At 28.7% G+C, this 25,557-nt stretch overlaps 1 protein-coding gene across 3 annotated transcripts in view; it reads left to right on the top strand.

Annotated features, from left to right (window-relative positions):
• The window catches only part of LOC119603064 (dedicator of cytokinesis protein 3), a 77,030-nt gene that overhangs the window by 13,024 nt on the left and 38,449 nt on the right, over window positions 1-25,557 (top strand). For all 3 annotated transcript variants that reach the window (XM_037954933.1, XM_037954934.1, XM_037954935.1), the window contains exons 3-4: window positions 24,608-24,849; window positions 24,924-25,072. In XM_037954933.1, the coding sequence (XP_037810861.1) occupies window positions 24,608-24,849; window positions 24,924-25,072 (391 nt within the window). The remainder of the gene's footprint in view (window positions 1-24,607; window positions 24,850-24,923; window positions 25,073-25,557) is intronic.

Raw genomic sequence — 25,557 nt, 5'->3', positions numbered from 1 at the left:
GGCTTAAAGAAGGGTCTACAATAAAATTCTTCTAATTGTCAATGGTTTATTGAAGGTGTTTTAAGCTATTTCACGTTTAAAAATACGATTTTCCTGAATTTTGCCTAAAATTGTTTAATAAACCTAAAATAAGTTTTTATAAATACAGCCGTAAGTATATTATATTGTTCTAAAAATTATAATCTAGTCCGTGTTTTAATAACGGTAGATGGGCATTTTTGAAGGTAATTTGGGAATGTTTATCACGTTAGTATGCATTAGAGTCTTTCTTCTTTTACTTAATTGAAAATGTGAGAATCATTTCATATAAATTGCGTTATGTTCTGAAAATTAAGCTTTTTAAACTTAATTGCCTTAAACTCATCCATCCACCACCGAACACGTTTCCTAATACCCCCATGTAAAGCGGAAGACTTTTTTTGTTCTCTCAATCTCTGGAAATTCTATTAAATTCAGTACGCACAAAGTTATTTTTCATTCAAATGTTTTCCGCTGCACTTCTGGTTTTTTTGTAACTTTGCCTTTTTAAATTTTATATTTTAACATCATTGAGTATTTTTTTTTAAGTTGCACCCTTGATTGTCCATGCTGATGCTGCTGATTCCAACAGTTGTTTTTTTTTTTTTTCTCTTCATCCATTTGGGAATTTACACTATTTAAGCTGATTATGTTGAACATGACAAATGTTCATTGTTCGTTCGTTCATATAGTATTTCCTTAGATGAACAAAAAGAGTAGTAGTAGATAATCATATAAAGATTTTTTTTATCGTTTTTGCCCATTTGGGGTTGCTGTTTGATTGCTTGTTGGTTGGCCCGATTTGTTGTGGTGGGTTGGTGTGAAGTACGTGATATTAAATGCATTTATTCAGTTTTTATTTTATTGTTTCAATTTAAATTGATTTATGTTTAATACCATTCATCCACACAAACATACATGTATGTATATCAATGTGCATTATGTACAAATTAAAGTAAATTTATTTATGTATTTTATATATGGAGAAAATGTTAATACGCACATATGAAATTGTCATCAAGTCTTGCAACAGTTTCCTTGTTGTTGATTTTTATTTTATAACTTTATTATTAAGCAGAAGGAGGTTCAAGCTCCTAGGTCAGGGTTAAAATTATTACTCAATTACTATATATTTATATGTATAATAATAAAGTAATAAAATTTTAATAATATGTTATTGTGAAATTAATACAGATTAACATTATAGTTAGTTATGTGAAAATAAATATAGCGTTTTCGGATTTATAATTGCGTCAAGCTTTTAGTTAAGATATCACGAAGAATGATTAATATATGAAAGAGGTTAAACCTTTATTTTGAAGTCAACATAATGGATTTTCAGACGTCATAACTGATTTTATAAAATAAAATGCTTTCTGCTTTTATAAGGTCTCAAATACGGCCAAAACCGGGGTTTTACATTTTTATGGACGTGATTCTGAGGCCAGATTAGGATTTAGTGATGCTAAATCCTTTATAAAAGTAAAATTTGGTATATGGGTTTCAACTTTTTTCAAATTGTATTGGCCTATTGGCCTGTGTTACCTATAAAAAAATTTGCTCAGTGTCGTCAACTTTTTTATAGAAGAAAGGTTGCTCCTTTCGTTAAGTTTTCAATAGATAGTGTGGCTCCGTTAATAATTTGCTCAATTGTATTTCGTATAGAAAATGTGACTGTATGTATTGCTTATAGAAAAGTTGTGTTTCGGACATTTTTTCGCTAGGAAAGTTTTTGCTGTTTTCTGTAGAAAAAGTAGCTGCGTAATGGATAAGTATTCTAAGCAAATAGGTTGCTTAGCTTTTAATAACTTTTGTATAGTAAAAATTGGTTTACATATTTAATTATACCCTACAACACTATAGTGGGGATGTGTGCTGATGTTTGTAACACCCAAAAATATTGGTCCTATTGGTATACCAATCCGCTCAGAATCACTTTCTGAGTCGATTTGGCTATGTCCATCTGTCCTTCTGTCTGTCTGTGTGACCATGTAAACCTTATGCGCATTCTATAAATCGCAATTTTCAAGACAAATTTGGCACATACACTTCATTTGACCCAAGGACGAAGCTTGTTGAAAAATGTTAAAATCGGTCCATTATTTCGTATAGTCCCCATTACAACCGTACCGCCCGAATAGGGCTTTTGAGCTCATAAATATGTTAAATGCTCTTGTATCACTTCAAAAATCTGCAAAACTCACTTTTATATAAGTCATTCATAATAAGCGGGCCTCATTTGACCCTATCCCCCAAACACTTGTTTGTCAATAAATTGTTAAAATATTTCTGAATTAAGGTAAAAATTAAATTAAATACTTTATTATTAAAAAAGTAATCAACATTTTTAACATAGTCACTGGTGTAGGGTATCATATGGTCGGCCATTCTTACTAGTTTTCTATAAAAATTTTGCTGCTCCTCAAACATCCTTTCTCTAGGAGAATCTTATGCGTTAGAACTACTTTTCTATAACAAATCTTGATTCGTTAAAAACTATTTGTTTCTTACTTATAAAAAGTTTTCAACATTTCCAGAAAATGTTGTTCCTCATTATACTCGTCTAAGACATAAAGTGTTGTTTAAATTATTGATTCTACTTGCTAACAACTTCAAAATGTAGAATGGTGCAAATATTTCAAATATGTTAGAGATAACAATATCAACTGTCTAATTGAATATCTATTTACTTTCTTTAGTTTAAAATAAACTCAAACTTATAGCCTATTCACAGTAATAGACTTCTATAAAAAAGTAATAAATAATAAAAATAGAAAAAAAAAACCAAGAATTTTGGTATTTGCTAATGTTTGTTATTTCCGCTACTACTCGCACTACGGGAATTAAACATTTTTTTTGTTTATTTTTTTTTTTTTTACAAACATGTGTTCAAATTAAAATTCCAACTAATTTTCGTATGCCATTTAAAGGTCTTTATTAAAGACCCTCCTAAATTATATAAACAATACTTTAGAAATTGAGTATTTCTTCAATCAGATAAATAAGACTTTAAAAATCAAAATGAAACTCTTTTCTTTTAGCTGAGTTTTCTGATTTATTTATTTTTTTTTACTCATAAGAAAGAATATGTATGTATGAGTTTATAAATATGAAAATAAAGAATTGATTCATTATTTAATATTCTTGGCGGTATTATTATTATTATTTTATAAATACACAATTTCATTCATTTAGATATAAATAAATAAAATTTTTGAAGTTACTTTAAAAATACTTGATCCATGCCATGGGGGTATAAATGTACTTCACAAATATTCTTTGAATGGACAAGTATGTTTATAACTACATATGTATTTATGTAAATAAATAGCTATGTATAGTATAGAAGTATGTGTATTGCAGTATGTTTGTAGATGGTAAGGAGTTCCTGTATATTTTTGTATTTTATACATATGGAAGTGTTTTTTTTATTTTATTTTCATACTGAGTTGTAAAAACGAGATGTGTAGGTAGTTAAAGTTGGTTATTCGTATTGAACAATATTGAAATGCCCATGAGTTTTGTGTTGAATTGTATGTGGAAATGCCGGACGTATGTGCCGTATACACTCTTCTCCTGAGAAGGTCTATAGAAATTTATAAATATTTTTTACTTTATTTTCTGACTTTGAATATTTTTATAGAAGTACTTTGAAACTCATACTCACAAATATAAAAAAAAAAACAACAAAGAAATAAATTCATTAGTTATTGTTGAAGCTACCGGATGAAGTATATAAACAAAAACAAAAGAATAAAAAAGTCTATAAAATTGTACTCTTTAAATACTTATTATAAAAAATAGTTATTGAGCCTAATATTGGTGCAATTGTTGTTGTCACCATGAATCTTATATGTATTTCGGTATTAAAAAAATAATTAATTTCGATATTTAGTTGTTTACCTTAATATATGTGTGTGCGTTCTTATTTATTGATGCACTTGCCCACTTGTCAATTAGGTAATTGAAATATTTTCCATAATACAAGTTTGCAAGTATGCATTTAAGGTCACCCTAAGAAAAGTTTTTAATTTGGTTTAGATATAAACTATATAATAACAACTATTTTATAAAGTATTTTATTTTTGTTTAATTTGTTATTTATAGCAATTCCTGCAAGGTTTCGTTAGAATTACGCAGGAATAGCTATAAGATATGTCTTAACAATGTTGGAAAAGCGTTTGAAACCAATTTGACTTGAATTTATGTATTTTTAGGTGCTGAATCAGAATATGATATCGGTTTCTCTTTTCTTAGAATATAGTTTTGAATATTTTATATAATTATAAAAATATATTTACGTTTAAGCGTTATGTTTAGGTTTAGAAGTGTTATGCACCATAAAAAGATCCACTCGGAGACCATAAGGTCCATTGTGATTCCCTTCAAAGAGTGAAGATTTAAAAATAGAGAAGCAAAAACACTACAAGAAAAACCAGAAAGAAAGAAGAAGATAGGTAAAAATTATATATATTTACCAAGCCAGTTCCCTAAAGAGTGAAGAGAAGCCCAGTCAAAGAAGTGTCTAATTCCCTTGACAAAACCTAGTAGACGGCGAAGGCCAAGACCCTATTCCCCAGTAATTTCACCCTGAGATTTCTGTCCCAATTACTGACAAAGGCCCTAACTGTGCAATGCTCCTTATCAGAATCCTTAGACTGCGTTTATCCAGTCCTATAAGTATTTTGGTAGCCCCCATATCAAGTTTTGGCCATAGTGCCTTAGACTGGTTTATGATGTTGTCACGGATTCTCTCGAATATCAGCCTATAATAGTGACAAATGGTTGGTTTTACCATCCTTTCTCTGTCATCTATATCAAGGTTCGAACCTTATCTACCATGCACATTGCAGTGCCCCGGCACCCAACACAATCTATTGGCAAACATTCTCATGATGTCCCTAAGGGCGCGAATGTACCGTGTGACAAGCCAACGCTCTAAGAGCAGCTTCACTAACAACATAAATTGTCACAACTGACAACGAATCGATATGACTCCATATCAGTCCCGTCGTTTTCCAGATCGCTATGATCTCTGCGTTACGTTTAAGGGTTAACTTCGATATTTTCGATGTCATTATAAATATAGTTTTCATAACTTATATTTAAATCGATTCGAAACAAAATATTTCACTATGCATTCAAAAAATGTTTCCAATATTGCATAGCCTGAGTTTGACCTTCACAGTTTAACATTATTCGATTTTAATAAAATTTCAGAAATATGTTTCCTATTTATTAAAGCTTGCAAAATTTTCTAAAATATTCACTAGATGCCTTTTATAAAGAATTTCCGATAAATTATATATACAAATATTTAATGGTTTATTGTTTTGTAGAAAAGATTTAATAACTTCTCAGTTACTAAAACATCGATTAATTCTGTGTTATCTTCAAATTTTTTAAATGATAAACAACATTTCTTAGGGCCAATCTTTAGGTGAAAGATTAGCGATTAAATTAAAATTAATCCTCGAAAGATGTTTTTGAGTACTCAATTAGTTAATTTTGTTTACAAGTTTAAGCGCCCAATAGAGGTGGTTTAATCTTAAGCACGAAATGCAAAAGTGTAAACAGCTGATGCAAAAAAATTAATACAATTTTTATAAATATAAACATTAAAATGTTTTATTTATTGATTAGTATAAATTATGGACACTTCAAAATACATTTTTTTGTTTTTAATTTAAGTTTTCATTAATTTTCATATTAAATTTACAATTGTCTTCTTCTTTTTATAAAATATGCATTGTTTTGATAACAAACAGTGAAGTTTTCTGTTGCTTTGTATGGCAACACTGCGAAGTTTAATCTTGTACTCAAAAACATCAAAGGAGATTAACATAAGATTAAATTTATTTTTAGATTAACTAATCTGATTATTAATTGGCATTTTATTAACCATCTCAAAAACCCGCTCTTAAACAGCAATTTATTTCAAAGCAAATTTACTAGAACATTTTTTACAGTGTAGAAGAAAAAAGTGAATATTATTAAAAGCTGAAAGTTTCCTTTTTTTCGAAATATTTCAACGAACTACTCTTAGTTAAATTAATTTGGGAATTTTGCCAAATTATAATAAAAACTCTTAATAAAAATATGTATGTATGCACAAGTAGAGTAAAAAGGAGTGCCACTTCTATAATATCTAAGTGTGTGTTTACGAAAAGGATTTCATATATTTAATATACATACATATTATAAACTTATCTAATTTTTGTTCTACTAACCTACATTTTAAAAATATTCATTTATCATCTCATATTTCTTTTGTTTATGTGAATGTTATTTAGTATTATGTAATTGTGTACATTATTAGATAAATATACATACATAAATAAATATGTATTAAGTTTCATATCATGGATTGTTTATGCAAAAGTATCTGTGATATTTAATACATACCTTCATACAATTCTTGTAGTATGTCGGTTATTCACTAACACGTGCCAAATAAAATATTTATTAATTTATATGTTTGTAAATAAATAGTACATATGTATACAAATATTCATAAATAATAATAATACAAATACATATTACGTTTCATATGTAAGTGTGTATTTATTGTAATGTTTACAGATATAAATATAATTATGTATATTTTCTAAATCATTATTTGCTATAAACCAGAACTATTGTTCGAAAAACGTTTCATCATAATACTTACATACATATGTATGTATATTATGAACGATAGTACTTATTAATAATTTTTGCTTTATGAGCTTGTTGCCAAAATAAATAAATCTATTATTGGATATTTATAGTTATGTAGCACAACTAAATATTAAACATCTTCAAAGATTCCCTTTGAAGGTATATACCTCAGCAATATAATCAAATTAATTTTTTTTAATCTTCCAGGATAAAAAGGAAGAAATGTTCCTTCAAATATAGGTAGTATGATTTAACATTCCTGAGATTCTAACCTTTAATTTGATACCCATATTGTGGTCATATTTTAAATGTTTTTACATATTTTTGGAAACCTGACCCGATATGGAAAAACTGGAAATGCAGTTTTATAGCCTCTAGTTTCACGTTTATATCAATTTTTTCATGTGTATGGACATTTTTTTAAATTTCTTTAAAAAAAAATAAAGAAATTTATCTAATCAAGGCCTCGAGTTGCAGGATCTGTAATTGACTAAAATTTAATACTTCTGTGTCATTTAACGGATAATTTTAAAATTTAACAGGAATACTCCTCACGACCCGTTGAATATACATCTATATTTGAAATTTTGTCCCATTGGTACAGTAGTTCCCGATTTTTAAAAAATTTTCTATAAATTGTCAATTTTTAGACAATTTGTATTCAAGGCTGCACTGAAATTTAAAAAAATTTTCGTTAAATTTCGATTTCCAAAATTTTTCAATATATTGTGTTTTCTAAAAAAATTATCGATAAATTTTTGAATTATATCAAATCCATATTTTTGAATTTTATAAAAAATATAAATAATTTTTAGATTTTTTGAAAATATTTGATAAAATGTGAATTTATGTAAATTTTCGATTTATAGAAGTTTTCGATAAATTCTCAATTCATAAAAAAATTACTCCAAATTATTGATTTATAGCAATTTTTCCATTTAATTTAAAAAAATTTCAATAAATTGTCTTCTTATAAAAATTTTTCGATAAATGTATAAAACTTTTTTGACAAAAAATTGATCTATAAAAAGTTTCGATGAATTCTTTTTTAAGAAGCATAAATTCTCGATTTACAGAAAATTTTCGATAAATTTTCAATTTATTAAAAAAGTCTCGATTTATGGAAAATTTTTAAACAATTTTATATAAAAAAATTCGTAAATTTTCGAAAAAAATTCAATAATTTCTAAATTTTTAAAAAATATTCGACAAATTCTCAATTTATATAATTTTTGATAAAAACTTGATTGATAAAAAAATTTTGATGAATCTTTTTATAACAAAAAAAAAATATAAATTCTGAATTTACAAAAAATGTTGATAAATTATCGATTTATGAAAAATTTTCAATAAATACTCTATTTAAAAAAATTATTAAGTCTCGTTTTATAGAAAATTGTTCACAATTATCATATTAAAAATTTTATAAATTTTCGATTAATTTTTTTCTATTTACAAAAAAAAAATATAAATTCAGAACATTTTGATAAATTCTGGATTTATAGTAAATTTACCAGATTTGATTTATGAGGACTCTGGATAAAAGATTTTTAGACAATTGTCGATAAATAACAATTTAACTCAAATTTTTGTTTTTATCTGCATAATTAATTGTATTTTTATAATTTTTATAAATAAAATAAATTATTTAAGTGTTCTAACATAAACATAATATTATTATTACATTGTCTTCTATCTTCTTTTGCCATCACAACTTGTAATTTTTTTAATTAACCTAATTTATACGGCTCGTTATACTACGACTTTAACTAAATTTAAATTGGCATGCCCCTTAAGTAATAAGTAATTGTCAATCCATGTCATTGCTCATTAGTCAGTCGTCAGTCATCAGTGAGTTCGTCTGCCCTTTTTCGTGTAAAATATACACTTGTATTTAGTTGCTATTTGACGTACATTGCTTTTCGAGTGCAAACTTTGTGTGCGTTCCTAATTAAAAAAAAATAAAACAGAGGAAAAGAAACCGCAGTAACATCAGTGCGGCCTACTTTTTTTCTGTCTTATTGCTGTTGTTCTTTTCCCATTTGCTATAAACATTATTTATTACATCAACACACATTTGTCGTGAAATTCTATGATGACAAATTAACATTGTTTTTAATGCCAACAAAAATGACCGACTTCTTGGCAAAAAAATAATAATAATGTTCAGAAGTTCAAACGCCATTTAAGCCTTTTTAAAAAGTGACTTTAATTAATTTAAGTTGATTTTTTGTTGAAAGCGTGTTTAAGAGTAATTTTTAGTTTATACGATATTTATCGTTTTTTATGAAAAAAAAACTTTAATAATATGCAGATACTTTGTGAAAATTTATGACAATTGATTTAAACAAATTAGTCTCATTAAATTGGAAAAATATGACTTCTCACTTAACCTATGTACATATCTATGTATATATGTATATGTAACACAAAGTTGGTATCTTCAGTATATATTAAATTAAATTGGTAAATTATTATATTTAAATATTCATACCCGCAAAACTGAATTCCTTTCATGATATTCATATGAATACTACAATCCTCTTTTATATTAAATATTAGAACTATGTCCGACCATCTGTTTGTCCATGTAAAGGTTGTTATCAGAGTACAGATCGCAATTTTTAAGATAATGTTTTTGGACCAAGGACGAAGCATAATGAATCGGTCCATTATTTCACCTAGCCCCCATACCACTGAACTTTTGAACTTATAATTAAGTAAAATTTAATATAAAATGTGGCACAATTGATTTTAATACAAGACTTGATGACCATGCCGAATTTCGTAATGATCCGGCCTCATTTGACCCTAGCTCCCATACAAAGGCCCCTTCCGAAAACTACTTCAATATCCACAATGCACTTATAAACTCTAATATATTGATGAAATTCAGCACAAATAAATCTATATATGGGGAATTTCATGCCAAGTGGCACAACTCAAAAAATCGATTTCGACGAAATTTTCACTAAAGTTAGCACAATTGTATAGTAGGTCAGACACAAATTTTTAGCTCTATCGGTCAATAACTGCCGGACTTAGAGGGGGTTAAAGTTGGACATTTTGGTCATACAGGGTTTTATTCAAATGAGTGTAACTTTTCACCTATTGGTCCTAGCAAAAATTGTGCAAAATTAATTAAAAAAAAAAAAAAAATTACATATTTTTTTAAAAAATATTATTTTTTTCAAAATGGTCCCTTTTTATTTTTTGTTTTTTTGCTTAAAAGAAAGCTTATACAATTTCCTTAAAGGCTTTATAGTCACATAATGGGATACGAGTGGGATATCTATCAAAAAAATATTTTTTAACTCAAGAATAAAATTTGTTTCAAAATGGACGTTTTTGTTGTATTTTTTTACTTAAAAGAAAGCTTAGTCCATTGCCTGTAAGAGCTTTGTGATTACTTAGAGGGATGCGAGTGGGATATATATAAAACATATTTTAACTCCAAAAGCAAAGTTTTTGAATTAAAATATATTTTTTCACATATGCCCCTTGCATCGTACTAAGTGACCACAAAGCTGAAAATTTGTGTCCGGTCTACTATCCCATAGTACTAACCTTGGTGCGAATTTCATCCAAATCGGATGGCATCGATTTTTAAAGTTGGGTCACTTGACACGAAATTTCTCATATATAAAAATGAATGGGCGTGGCATCTCCCAAACAAAGAAAATCTTAAATTAGTATATCTGAGAAAAAAAAGGTTGGAGTTCTCAAATTTTGTCGGAACCACTTTTGTGTCAATATGAGTATTTATGAAAAAATGGGCGGACTAGCAATAGTGGGAGTGGCACCTACTATACGAATTAAATACGAAAATTCGTTTATTTTGGAAACTATTAAAGCTAGAATCTTTAAATTTTGCAGCAATAACTCTAACGTGATGTGAACATTTGATTTCGCTTGGTATATCTAGTATTATATAAATATAAATCTTTCTACCAAATTTTATCGGAACCAAGGTAATATTTAAGATAAATGCTTTATAATGAAAATTAAATCATATTTAATATTCATAACCGGTGTAGGGTATCTTAAGATCGGCCCTAATATACTTTTTTTTGCAAAGTTTTAGTATTGTCATGCATACAACATAAAAATTAACAAAATAAACAACCAAAAAAACAATCCAAGTTTCCGACTTTTCAAGTCTTTTAATCGTTTACATGAACACCCTTAATGTGCACGTGCTCATTTAAAAGATGTTTGCAAATTGTTTGTTTTTAATATGATTTCTTATTATAATCCTGTAAAATATTCTGAGTTTATTTTGAACTTAAATATTGTACTCGTATCCTGCACATAAAATGTCAAATGTTAGCTGAATAATAAGACCATGATAAAAAACTTGGTAATAAAATTATAAAAAGCAATTACATTGTAGATTTAATAGTAAGCTGTGACCTATTTCATGTAGAGCAGAAAAAAAAACGTCAACTTAATTAAAACATGAAATTAAATCTCATTAAAAACGTTGGAGCTTTATTAGTTTTTGTTAGAAAATTATGAAGAAAAAAAAAAAAACAAAAGTGACAAAAGTTCCTATGAAAAATTTAATTTATGTATGTCTTTATGTGGGAAATGGCACTTATATAGATCTGAAATATTACTACTTTACACCTTTATGGTGTTAAAAATTTCCAAAGAACCACTTTCAATGGTTAAATGGTGCTTAAAATGTTCTCAAAACACTTTACATTAAAATATAACAAACTATTTTTTTGCCAATACCTTGGGTAATTAGAAACAATTTTAGCAAACGAAAAACTTTAATTCTCTTAACATGTTTTTATACCCTACACCACTTTAGTGGGGAGGGTATATTGGATTTGTGCTGATGTTTGTAACATACAAAAATATTCGTCCTAGACCCACCTTAAAGTATACCAATCGGCTTAGAATCGTTTCCTGAGTCGATTAAGCTATGTCCGTCCGTCCGTCTGGCAGGCTGGCTGGCTGTCCATGTAAACCTTGTGCGCAAGGTACAGGTCGCAATTTTTAAGATAATTGGATGAAATTTGGCACGCACGTTTTATTTGACCCAAGGACGAAGTCTATTGAAAATGATTAAAATCGGTCCATTATTTCACCTAGCCCCCATAGAACAGAACCCCCCGAAAAGGGCTTTTGAGCTCATAATTATGTTAAATATACAGATGTATCGATAAAATGCGGCACAACTAAGTTTTATAGATGTCTGGATTACCCTGCCAAATTTCATAAAGATCGGGCCCCATTTGTCCCTAGCTCCCATACAAAGTCCCCTTCAGAAAATTACTTGAATGTCCCAAATTAACTTATAAACACAAATATCGCGATGAAATTTAGCACAATAAAACATTATGTAAATATAAATATATTCACAAAATTTTATCGGGCTTGGTCCATATTTGGCCCTAGCCCCCATATAAAGCCTCTTTCAGAAAATTAGTTTTTCATCCATAAATTGCTTAAATGTATCGGAACAAGGGAATATTGAAGATAAATGCTTTATTATGAAAAATAAATCACATTTAATATTCATAACTGGTGTAGGGTATCATATGATCGGCCACGCCCGACTATACTTTCTTACTTGTTTTGTTAAGGAAACTACAAATGGCAACTTTAATTTTTGCTTAAAAACAACAAAAAAAAAAACATTACACAGATATGCAGTTTTCGTTTAAAAATTAAACATGCAAAAAGCATACTATAATCTACTCCAAAAACAATTAGCCTAATTCAAGCTCCTACTGCTGATGCTATTCATGTATTTAAACTTCGCCAAAAGGTTAACTTCTTACCATGAACACACAAAACACACCGCAGCTTCGAGATAGTGAGAGCGCCTCGAGTATTAATTGCATAAGTTTTATTATTTATTTTTCACTTTTTTTCCATTTCTACTGAAGAGGCAATTACAAAATGGTTTTTAATTCTAGATTTCCCTACCACTTAGTTTTTGCTACTTTCTAAAATGTTGCAAAACAAAAAAAAAAAAAAAAAAACAGTAAAATAGAGTAAAAAAAACTCTATGTACGTGAATGTGTATTTGGATGGGTTTTAGTACGAGTGGAATTGCTTTTACAATTTATGACAACTTGAAAGAGCAAGTGGCAGTTGTGCGCCACTTGGAACACATGAATAGTATAACCAGCATAAAAACTATTATAAATAGGTCAGTCACAGTGTCGTTTTAGAATAAAAATACTAAAATAGAAACAAACAGAATAGCATAAAAAGAAATAAAAATATATCGCATAATAAAAATAAAAAAGGAGAATAAAAAGGCATCATAATACAAATGTATGAATGAATGAACATTTTCCGTAATACATACTAGTTATTGTAGAATAGCTTATAGTATTTAAATGTTTACAATTTACTCCACCCTCTAATACCGACTACTAGGTAGTAGCATTTCTAAGTAGTATTTTCATATTTTAAATATGTGCTCAACTTATAGTATAAATGAATGGCTGGTTGGATGTGTGTAAGTATTTAAATAATTCATAATGAGCATTTAATGTCACTTGGTATTTTCTTTTTTTAGATAGACTTAACAACATAAGTTCAGTATGTTTGTTAAAGGATATAGAAAGTGTTGTTTCATAATTGAGAGTAATAGCAAAATAAGCACTTAAAAAATTGTATGTACTTAAATTATTCATTCATTCAATGAGCAGCCATTTATAAATGTATAAATTGAGAGTTTATAAAATTTTTGTTAAAAGTCGTAAATTTATCGAAAATTTATTATTAATCGAGAATATTAGAATTTGATCAACATTTTCTATAAATTGAAAATTTATTTTAAAGTATCAAAAATTTATTAAAAATTGCCTAAAAGCCTTATTAATTTATCTTTAATTAATTTAATTTATTAAAAATAATTAGCTATACCTAGCTCCCATATAAGGTCCACTTCAGTAAATCAATTAAACGAACATAACTCATTAACAAGTAATCATATCGGCACAAAATTTAACTGGATTATGTTTTGTATGTATATGGGCAATTTCATGTCAAGTGACTCAATTCAAAAAATCGATTTTGACGAAATTTGCACCAAGGTTAGTACTACGGGATTGTAGGCCAGACACAAATTTTCAGCTCTATCGGGCAAGAACTGACGGATTTAGAGTTGGACATTTTGGTCATACAAGGTGCAAATTTGCGTTTGTGCAGATGTTTGTAACATCCAAAAATACCCAAAAATGTGCGCCAGCTACAAGTCGCAATTTTTAACATAATTTGGCACATACTCTCTCTTGACCGAAGAACGAAGCCTATTGAAAATGGTTAATATCGATCCTTTATTTCGCCTAGCCCCCATACAACCGTACCCCGAGAATAGGGCTTTTGAGCTCATAATTATGTTAAATATTTTACTATCTTAACAAAAAATGGCAAAACTTAGTTTTAATAAATGTCTAAATGATACTGCCGATTTTCGTAACGATAGGGCCTCATTTGACCGTAGCCTAAATACAAATTTTTCACATTTTTGACATACTCCCGACGATACATTCATACTTGTTTCAGATAGATTCGTATTTTACCATATACAGTCCACTTTCAAAAATCACTTCAACTCTCAATTCTGTGCAATTGTCATTACAAAAATCCAATTTAAATATATTCTTAGGGCTAAAATAGGTACATACTAACAAATCAATGTCAAAATTGTGAAATTATTCCGAAACGTTTATGTATATCAAGCAACTGCATATTTCTCATTTCCCTGATAATAATGATTACATTAAAATGTTATGTTAACGAGAAAAATCATAAATAAATTCTGACAGATTTACAATGTTTCTATTTAGTTCATTTCTCCCATCATTTGAACATATAATATACATACATACTTTTCCCAAATACTTACAGTCTTCAAATCTCACAAAATTTGATTAAAATTTAAAAGTCTTTCAAAAAAGAAAACTTTTAATAAACAATTTATAAAATACGTCTAATTAAAAAGTTGTTACTTGTTAGTTGTTTTATATTCACTTCTTCAACGGATGTAAAATAATCTATTATTGGTTCTACATTTTATACAGTTAAATAATAAAATTTTTTAAATTAAACAGTTAATTTTCCAACTTTTAGTCATTTACACACAGCTTACAAAATTAAAAAATTAATGAACTAATTACCTTCACATTATAAACATTTATTTATGTTCATACAATTTATGCATGTATGTATGTATATATACATATGTATACATTTACATTATAATATCATATTCTAATTTTCTAAACAATTAACAAATTTCCTCTAAGAAACTTTATTTTATGCTTTTTGGTTAAAAGAATTGAAAAATTTAAAATTCAAAACATTAACTTAGTCAACTTCCTGCTGTCGATGACAATGACAACAATGAAAGAAGACTACAACGACAACAACTGCAACAACAATGATGCCACACTGCTGACTTTTTACAATTGTGCACAGAAAAAGTATTCTTTGCTCAAATACACATTTACACATTACGACAAAAATAACAACTTTTCTATTCAAAATACTTTCACTTTAAAGGAAAACCAGTTTTCTATATTTCCCAAAAACATTTCATTCATAACAAACAAATTGTGAGCAACCTACAAAAGTTCTGATTAAAAGTTCATTATAATAATCGTCAACATCAACATTGTTGTCGTCAACAACAATAACAGCAGTAGCAGCAGCAACAGTGTAATTATTATGAGCGTTGTTGTTGTGTCGTTAAAGTCGTCAACATATAATTTTAATCATACACGAAACACTTACACACATACTATATACTATTTACAAAAGTGCACACACATACATATGTATGTACATTCAGACTTGTAAAATAGTCAGCAATGTAATATCATTAGCAAGTTAATAACTCGTAAAATTGTAATTTAAATAACGAGTTGTTTTGTATTTACAATAAACTTGCTCACTTCGTTGCATTAAAATTTTTCTTGCAAGGATAAGTTTAATAATTGGAAGTGTCCAGTTGCATTTTCTTCCTAGATGAAGGGTAACTGACACAAAAATGGTCCTGTAACTGATTCATTAGAAGTCAGTCTAGAACTAACACTTTTATATGTAGGGATTTTACAATATCGCCGTGTTAAAGTTACAGATGTTTCAAGCGATATCTTTAAAACATCAGTTTGGATTAATCTATCAAATTTGTTTTATATTGAATATTAAAACAGGATCTAAACTTATATATTTTACACATTCTTTCAGTTTTGGACATTAAAACATGGGTCACGTTTGTTAATCAATTTGTTGATAAAACTTTTCAGAAAATCTTCTGAAATTGACATTTTATAATTCCAAACCAAGTAGTACAAACTATAGTTTTTTTAAGATATTATCAAGATACTGTTCGGTATAAATAAAAATCTTTTTGATATTTGTGGACCGGTCTAATATAATATTAGTATGTTTGTATATTTTTTGTTTATGCATGTTCTTTGTGCTGCATTGCACTTTGCAAAAGAGACGTTCGTTGCTTAAACAATGGACAGTAGTAGTCATTCAAGTCCTCTATTATACGAGGGTGGTTTATATCAGCATGATAAGAAAAATAATTTATAAAAATGTTTCAGTGGGGAAAATTTTCTGTAATTTTTGCATAACTTCATTTTTGCCACAAATTTATCTAAACCCCTTTTTATATAAATATAAGTTATTTTATATGTATGTATTAGGGATGCTAATCCCGAAATCCCGGGATTTGCAAAATAAATCCCGGGATTAGGATATCCCGAATCCCGGGATTTGCTACTAAACATTTTTTAAATTCTTTTTTGAGCCATAATTTCATTTAATTCGCTTGAAAATTACGATCTTAGTTTATTTTTGATTTATGCAGAACAAAATTCAGTACAACTAATCTTGTACGTTTTGAACCTTTTATTTTTTATAGTGGTATGATACCACATAAAGCCTCTTTTAGAAATTTAGTTTTTCATCAATAAATTGATTCAATACATCGAAATTAAGGTAAAATTCAATAAATTTTTTATGAAAAATAAATAATTTTTAAAATATACCCATGATGTAGGGTATCATATAGTCGGACATGTCCGACTTTACTTTCCTACTTGTTTTTATTTAGGAAGTATGTATGAAGATTTAAGATTTTCATGTATAAAATAATTAAATTTATGTAATCCCGAAATCCCGGGATCCCGGGATATTTCGGGATTGCAATTTTTCAAAATCCCGTATCCCGGGATTTGTAAAAGCCAGTCCCGTTTGGAATCCCTAGTATGTATATACCTCAGCCGATAGATGGCTATCGCTTCAAGAGCAATCGCAATTTGTAGTGTTTGTATCTTCAGGATAACATTAAGTAAATATCAGTTAATGTTGTGACATTCAAGGTTTTCAATTAACTAATCGACTTAATCGAACACCTTCAAGTATTTCCCGAAGAGGAGTTTACTTGAACGCTAGGGTCAAATGAGAAAAACAATATAATCTCATTCATAATTCGTTATTAGATTCTTAGCAAAAACAGGAGAAGGATTACCGTACTCTTAACCTGACTTTCATGAACAAATAGGAAATTCAGTACATTTTACTTTAATATTTTTGGATCACTATCGTGAATCGGACAGATTCTGACTCTGGTTAGCAGTTAGTGTTCTGTCAGACCGGAGGTTGTTCGATTCGATTCCCACTAGGTACGCTGGAAGCCTAGGTGTATTTCTTGGGATTGATGTTATAGGCTCTTTAAAATTTAATACATACCCAGCAAAAAAGTGAGAAAAAATATGTAGAATTTTCACCACAAATAACATACTTAAGGTGTCGTTTGTAAAGTTTGACTTCCATCAATTTTTGCTGGCTATTTCTTTAATTAAAACGACCCTCTATACTGTTTTTATCCATTAAGTTAAATTAAATGCTTTATTTTTGCATTCATTTGTTTGCTAGTAAGTTAAATGAATAAATACATTCAGACTAAATGTGTATTACGACTTAAATATACATACTATACCTTAGTTTCCTTTAACTAAAATACATACAGAGTTTTCTTTTTCCATCCCTGCCCATACAAGTTTGCTGTTGTTTTAGATTCTATCGTTAGGGCACAAGAGATGTTGTCTACACGTAAGTCATTATCTAATGATTTCACAATTAGTTAAATTAAATTTTATATTTTTCTAGTCTTTCAGGTTGTATTTTGCATGTGTTCTAACCCATCTCACCCATTGTATGAGTAGGGACATGGGATGTGGGCTTGTGATTAGGTTTTTTAGTATATGCTTTTGAATTATAGCTTTAATGAAAACAACTCGGTTAAATGTGATTTAATTATGAGAATTTTTTAATTCTATTTTATATACTTCTCAGATATACTTATAAAGAGATTCAAAATTTAAACTTTTAATATTGCGGTTTCTTCACATTTAACCGGAACCCTGATATTGCATTAGAGGTCATAACTTTGTTATATATACTAGTATTTCTAGAAAAATCCAAAGATGAAATATTTGTATGATTTTAAACCGTACTGACGATCAAAGTTATCGGACCTAATTTGACCTTAAACAAAGTCACTTTCTAGAAAATTACTTAAACATTAAAAATTGACTTATTCCACCACCAAATTTCATGAGGATCGGTCCGTATTTAACTCTTAATTGCCATATGACACCACATTTTTTGTTTGTTTATCTATAAATTCCGTGCTAGCTGTCCCGTGCAACAGTGATTGAAATTAAATAAAAAAAAAACAAGTAAGAATTTATAGTCGGGCATGGCCGACCATATGATACCCTACACCAGTGATTATGTTAAAAATGTTTATTATTTTAGTATTTAATTTCATTTTTATCTTAATTCAGAAATATTTTTGTTAACAAAAGAGGGATTTTCTAAATGAGGGATTATATGGGGGCAAGGAGTTAATATGGTCCTATCCTTATAAAATTTGGTAGAGGGATTTAGGTTAGTAATTTATGCAGAATATCATCATGATATTAGTATTTATAAGGGAATTTTGACCATCAAGTTATTTTCTGAATAGGCTTTGTAAGGGGGATAAGGTCCGATCATTACGAAATCAGTAGATTTATTTGGTATACTTTAAGGTGGGTGTAGGACCAATATTTTTGGGTATTACAAACATCAGCACAAACGCATAATACCCTCCCCACTATAGTGGTATAGGGTATAATTAAAAAGAATTTTTGGGTAAAACCATTTTAAAGAGATATCAATTGACAATATTTTAAAATAGGTCTCATTGAAATACGACCTCTGGTTTCGATGAAATCGTCATTTTTATTGTTAGCCAAAAGAACAACTTCAAAATGGCCATATGTAAAAAATTTAAACTGTTTTATACAGAAAAAGAAAAAATCAAAATACATATAAGTAAATAAACAACTACTCAGTTTCAGTAGTTCCGTTTCATTCATATCCTGTTTACCTTTTCTCCTTTTTCACTTCCTTCCGCTTCCTATAAATCAAATTTTAATTGTAAAATGTACAGTTGTATTAAGTCAATCTGTATTAAGTCATAATCCTAATATACCTACATCGTTTCCATTTAGCTATAATTCTCATTTAGAATCTTTCCATTTTAAATTAAAACGAAAAAAAAAAATCTAAAACAATTCCTTCGTGTATTTCTGCAGTAAAAAGTAAAACAAGTACGTAGGGGGTGGTTGAGTTTGAGTGAATCTGTGTTTCCTAAAAGGAATGTGGAAACATCCATTCCATTTGGTTTCAGTTGCTGACACATAAGTCAATGTCGTTTGAACGTGCTCTGTTTATATGATGCACAACACTATGTTCGTACTTGGTAGTGGAAGAGTAACTAACACATTACGTCAGTCGGGCCCATATATATTCTCTAAATCCAACACGACACTGCGGCACCGACTGTCGTCTGTGAGGAAAACTTTATTTAAGATTATTTTTAATGTTTTATTCTCAATACTGTTTGTATTAACTTGGAATGGTACGGCATTCTGATTCTTGTTAGTTTTATAATATTTTTTATTCTTTCTGTTTCTTTTCATCTACAAACATTTATTACTTAAATGCAAGTAAAGTTCCAAAACAGGAAACTTATTCTTATTTTTTCATTCTTTACTTTAGATACTCATTCTTCTATTTATTTTTCATTATATTGTTGATTTTTTTTGCAGATATAATATTTTTCTTTTTATATTTTTATCACTTTATATGAGCACAAGTGCATTTTGCACATGTTGTATTATTCATTATGACATTGTTTTACTCTTATTTCATTCTTCTAGCCCCCTCTAGCCCGCTTTTGGTTCATCTCTTGCTAAAATGTTGTTTTCTTCTCATCTATGATAAAGATTTACAATCAGTCAGTAGTATCTCGCTCTGTATTCATTCTGTGGCATTGTTAAGCTGTATTTTAGTATTTTACTGCTTTGAAAACGTTTATCTGCTTCACTACACTTGAATTAAATTGCATGCCGTCGTAGCATTACTGCTGCTGCTTCTTATATTGCTGCAACCCATGTGCTGCTAAATGCCTACACATATACTATGTACGTAGATTGTTTCGAAAGTGTAATATTTTTATGTATGATGCCATTTTTTAAACAAATCACATTATTCGAACTAATCCGAAACTACTGTAATAATTGAGTAATTCGAATTTATAACAATCCAGAGCGTTTTTAAAAGTATGGCATATACGGTTTTCCTTCAATCAGGGCCAGTTAACGTTATAAATGTTACCTGAATGTTTCCCTGAAAACTTAGGGCCAATCTTTAGGTGAAAGATTAGCGACTTAATTAAAATTAATCCTCAAAAGTTGTTTTTAAGTACTCAATTAGTTAATTTTGTTTGCAATTTTAAGCGCCCAATGGATGCAAAAAAATTAATACAATTTTTATAAATATAAACATTCAATGTTCTATTTATTGATTAGTATAAATTATTTACACTTCAAAATACATTTTTTGGTTTTTAATTTAAGTTTTCATTAATTTTCATATTAAATTCATAATTGTCTTCTTCTTTTGTTTAAAAATATGCATTGTTTTGATAACAAACAGTGAAGTTTTCTGTTGTTTTGTATGGCAACACTTCGAAGTTTAATCTTGTACTCAAAAACATCAAAGGGGATTAACATAAGATTAAATTTATTTTTAGATTAACTCATCTGATTATTAATTGGCATTTGATTACCATCTCAAAAACCCGCTCTTAAAGCCAATCTTTAGGTGAAAGATTAGCGATTAAATTAAAATTAAACCTCGAAAGATGTTTTTGAGTACTCAATTAGTTAATTTTGTTTGCAAGTTTAAGCGCCCAGTGGAGGTGGTTTAATCTTAAGCACGAAATGCAAAAGTGTAAACAGCTGATGCAAAAAAATTAATAAAATGTTTATAAATATAAACATTAAAATGTTCTATTTATTGATTAGTATAAATTATCGACACTTCAAAATACATTTTTTTGTTTTTAATTTAAGTTTTCATTAATTTTCATATTAAATTTACATTTGTCTTCTTCTTTTTTATAAAATATGCATTGTTTTGATAACAAACAGTTACATTTTCTGTTGTTTTGTATGGCAACACTTCGAAGTTTAATCTTGTACTCAAAAACGTCAAAGGGGATTAACATAAGATTAAATTTATTTTTAGATTAACTAATCTGATTATTAATTGGCATTTGATTACCATCTCAAAAACCCGCTCTTAGAGTTTAAGTCTGAAGGCAGAGACGGTCAATATTCTGAACGTCTGTAAAATTATACAATTGAATAATTCGGACTAAAATTTGAAAAATTGGTGGTTGATAGGATTTTTTATTGTCATTTTCGGAATCAGCGCACCAAATAATACTGTAATTTTTGAAAATTATTTAAAAAGATTTTCACCTTAAGGCTGAGAATGTGGTAAACTTTCTTATTGCGTAAAATCGATTGTCTTCTTAAAGCGATAAGACCATAGAAAGAACTATCTGAGGATCACACTAATGGTCCTATCCATTAAAGCGTTTCTACGAATGTGTTCTAAATAATGGGAAGAGACACATAATCATCTATTAGTTAGTCATTTTCGAAAATCGCTACCAGATAATATAACTTAGACCTCCTAATAATCCATACAAAAGTGACAAGTGATCAGTTAAAATTAAAAAAAAATATTGAAAAAACTATTTCAAATTAAGATTAATCTTTGTTTTTTTCGCATATCAGATTAATATAACTTTCAACCAGAGGATCTAACTAGGAGATCTTTGTTTCCAAATAACTCCTAAAGAACTTCCATAGCTAGCTACGCTGCAACTGTTGCATTGTGTTTCATGACTTTATTATTTTCCATAAAATTCATTTCCACACACAACCCCACAAAACAATGGACTTATTAAATAATACATACTTTTCACAACATATATTTTATCCTTCTTCCTTAACGTCAAATGGACTTTTTGTTGGATACCAATATAAAAGGCATGTGGCGTTTCCTTTTGTTTTAAATTTTCCAATATAAAAATCAAACAATAACTTCTTACTAACTCTCTTATTGATAATCTCTCAAACCCCTTCACAGTATATTGATTGCCACACTTCAATTGTACTTTACTCTAAAGTATTTTTCCTCTTCCTCTATTTTTTTCTCGTACTTTATCAAGTTGAAGTTACAATTGAAGTAGTCTTCAAGTACTATTAATAGATTAAATATTTATTGTTGCTGAAAATTAAAGAAAAAAACATAAAATACAATAAAGATGTTAATTTTTACTTTTAGTTGGTTTTTTTAAGTATTTCCCTTGATCTTGGCATTGATTGCGTTGGGAAATTAATTAGTCTTCGAAAAAAAAATGTTTATGAAAACTTTTATAATAATACATCAAATTCCGTGGCGTCATATTTTTTTATGGAAGAATAGGTTTTTTTAATTATATCTAGAAATATGTATCTATGTATGTCTGGTCATAATATGAGATGTACTTGTTAGTAGGAATGCCAAACGGGAAATCCCGGAATTATAAAATACCTAAAACCGGGACATAAATCCCGGGGAATTTCGTAATTTTAAAATCTCGAAGTTTAAGTTCGGTATCCCGATATCAGGATTAATTTAAAAATCCCGAATCCCGGATTTCAAAAAATCAATCCGGATCAATTGTTAGGAATATAATTATATTTTCATGTTAGTAAACAATTATGTCGTGTATAAATACAAACAAAATTAAAAATATGAAAATGTTATACGAGTTTAAGACAAGGTTGTCAACCATTTTAAAACGTTAAAAATATAATTAATTCGTTAATACCATTCTTAGAGGAATAGTATTTTAGTTTTAACGGTGTTAAACTGTAAGGGTGTTTTAAAGGTAATAAAGGGTCAATACAATAGACTGAATAATAATTTCGAAGATCTGAAAAGGTATTTAAATTCGAGGTCTGTTACATCCCAGCACGAAAAAAATGTAAGAAGCGTTAAGAGCTTCGTGTCATAATGTTCATCTATATCGTGATACTTTTAAAATAGAAATATATTCGAATATTTGTTTAGGAGGTACAACGGTTTCGATTAGAATTGCTCCATTTGGCGTATGCTGCATTTTGGATTCATTTAAAAAATATTCCAGGATGAACGGTTTTCGGCGAAGGGGTCTTAAACCTTATTTTGGCGGACTGTCCTAGAATTTATAAAATCATCATACCGAAAAGCCCGAAGTCTTAGACGAATGTCCTACGTGAATTTAAAAGATCAAGACGGAGGGTCCAATATAGCGACTAGGAAAGTTAAAACTTATTCTGTTTTCTATATAGTCTCTTTAGATATAAAATTTAGGATATAAAATTTTATTATGCATAAAGAATTGTATGTGGATCAACTACACCTAAACAGCAAATATTGAACTGAAATTAGAACGACATTCTATAGGTCATTTAAGTCCAGAATACCGACAAGGGATGATTGGGTTGCGAACACTGTCGTAAGGGACGGTGTGATCTCAATCTATACTGATGGCTCAAAGACAGAAAGGGACACGGGATCGGAAATCTTCTGCGAAAAACTGAATCTTCTACTGTCTCTTCGACTATCTGACACCTGCAAAAATATATGCCATCGATACAGCCGCGAGAAGAATTTGGGAACTAAATCCCGAAAATTCGACTATACATATATACTTGGACAGCCTTGCATCAATCAAGGCTCTTAAATCCAATGTTATTGAGTCGAAATGGGTTCTCAATTGTATTCAATTATTGGCACAACTGACACAACACGTTAAGTTGATATGGGTTCTAGGACATGAGGGCATCCGGGGAAATGAAATATCACTTGCCCTGGTGACCCTATCAAAATTGATAGTTGACTGGGCTTTGGACTAAGACTCTCTTCTCTCTTAGTAAGAACTCGATTAGGCTTCTAAATGGTATAATAACTGGGCACTGTATTGGACATATGTCGGAACATATGGGCTACCTATATAATAGCTACTGCAGAAGCTGTTTGGACGAAGAAAAAGTAGAATCGGTACAACACTAACTCGACTACTCTATCTTGGTAGATCTCTTTTCCATGATCTGGACTGTCTCAGAGATGCGTCACTAGTAAACATGATCGGTTTTATTAGAAACACCGGCTGGTTTTTACGGAGACCATTCTCTCAACATAACGGAATGGCAATTCTAAGAGTATCACAATGGGCCACAAGGCCTCCGAGTGAACTCGCTAACTAGCGACCAACATACCTAACCTAATCTAGAACAATATTCAAATACATATTCGGAATTAATTGTGGTTTTCATTGAAATTTTTTTAAAATTAAGACTTAAAAAGTAAATTATAATAAAATTATGTAGATCCTTCAAATAAACAGTAGTTCAGGCTATATTTCACAAACTATACATATTTTGGTTTGTGCATTTAAAAAATGCTTTTTAATCCAAATTATCATTTTAATCTTCTTATTTTTTAGCTATACACAATTGGCATGGTGATGTTCGTTTTGGTCTTCCATTAGATGTTGGAGATTCGGTGGAAATCTTAGAAGAATGTCCAAAATGGTTTCGCGGCACCTGTCCACGAAAATCACGAGCTGTGGGATTATTTCCCAAAACATATATACACATAAAAGACTTATCAAAAATAGACCCAGTGGTAGCCGAATGTACACAAGTCTTAAGGGAATGGTCGGAAATATGGAAAAAATTATTTGTGGTTTGTATAAATTACCAATTTCTCTCGATTTTCTAAACCTACAAACATTTAATATTTTAAAATAATTCTTTTAGGATCGAGAAACTTACAAATTCCACACATTACGTAAAGTAATGCTATCGATTTTAGAAAGTAGGCGTGAATTATTGGGAGCAACTTTAACACAAGATCAAACTTTAGAACTACAAATGACAGTCGTTTCAAAAATCGACTGGGGCAATAGGTAAGTACAGAAAATAATTTCATTGTTTTTAATTTTATTATAGTAAAATATTTATTTAAAGAGCATAAAAATGTAGCTTGTTTTCTTTTATAATCACAATACTTTTTGTTTATAAACAAATTTCTAAAATTTTATAAAAAAAAGAAAATTATTACTTAACTAACATTTAGAACATGGAAAATTTGTCGTCTTTTTTTTTAGTTTTGTTTATATAAATTTATAATTTAATAATTTTGTATATATATTTATATGTATATAATAATATACTTTTTGCTTAAAATTTATAGTAAATTGAAAATTAAAAAAAAAAAAAAAAATTATATATATTACAAGTAATTTGCAAACATTACTTGATTTAAAAAAAATATAGAAGAACTTAATCATAGTGATGGCGGTTTTGTAATAATTATAAAAAATCTATTTTAAATATTGTTGATGGTGGTCAAGTTGTATTATTAATTTAGTTATTATTAAAATATATTGTT

Source organism: Lucilia sericata, unplaced genomic scaffold (assembly GCF_015586225.1).
Source record: "Lucilia sericata isolate MDLA Ls3-8-SP2 unplaced genomic scaffold, ASM1558622v1 Contig000272F_arrow, whole genome shotgun sequence".
Lineage (NCBI taxonomy): Eukaryota > Metazoa > Arthropoda > Insecta > Diptera > Calliphoridae > Lucilia > Lucilia sericata.
Note: the sequence above shows the minus strand (reverse complement) of the source record. Positions and strands in the feature narration are given on the sequence as shown.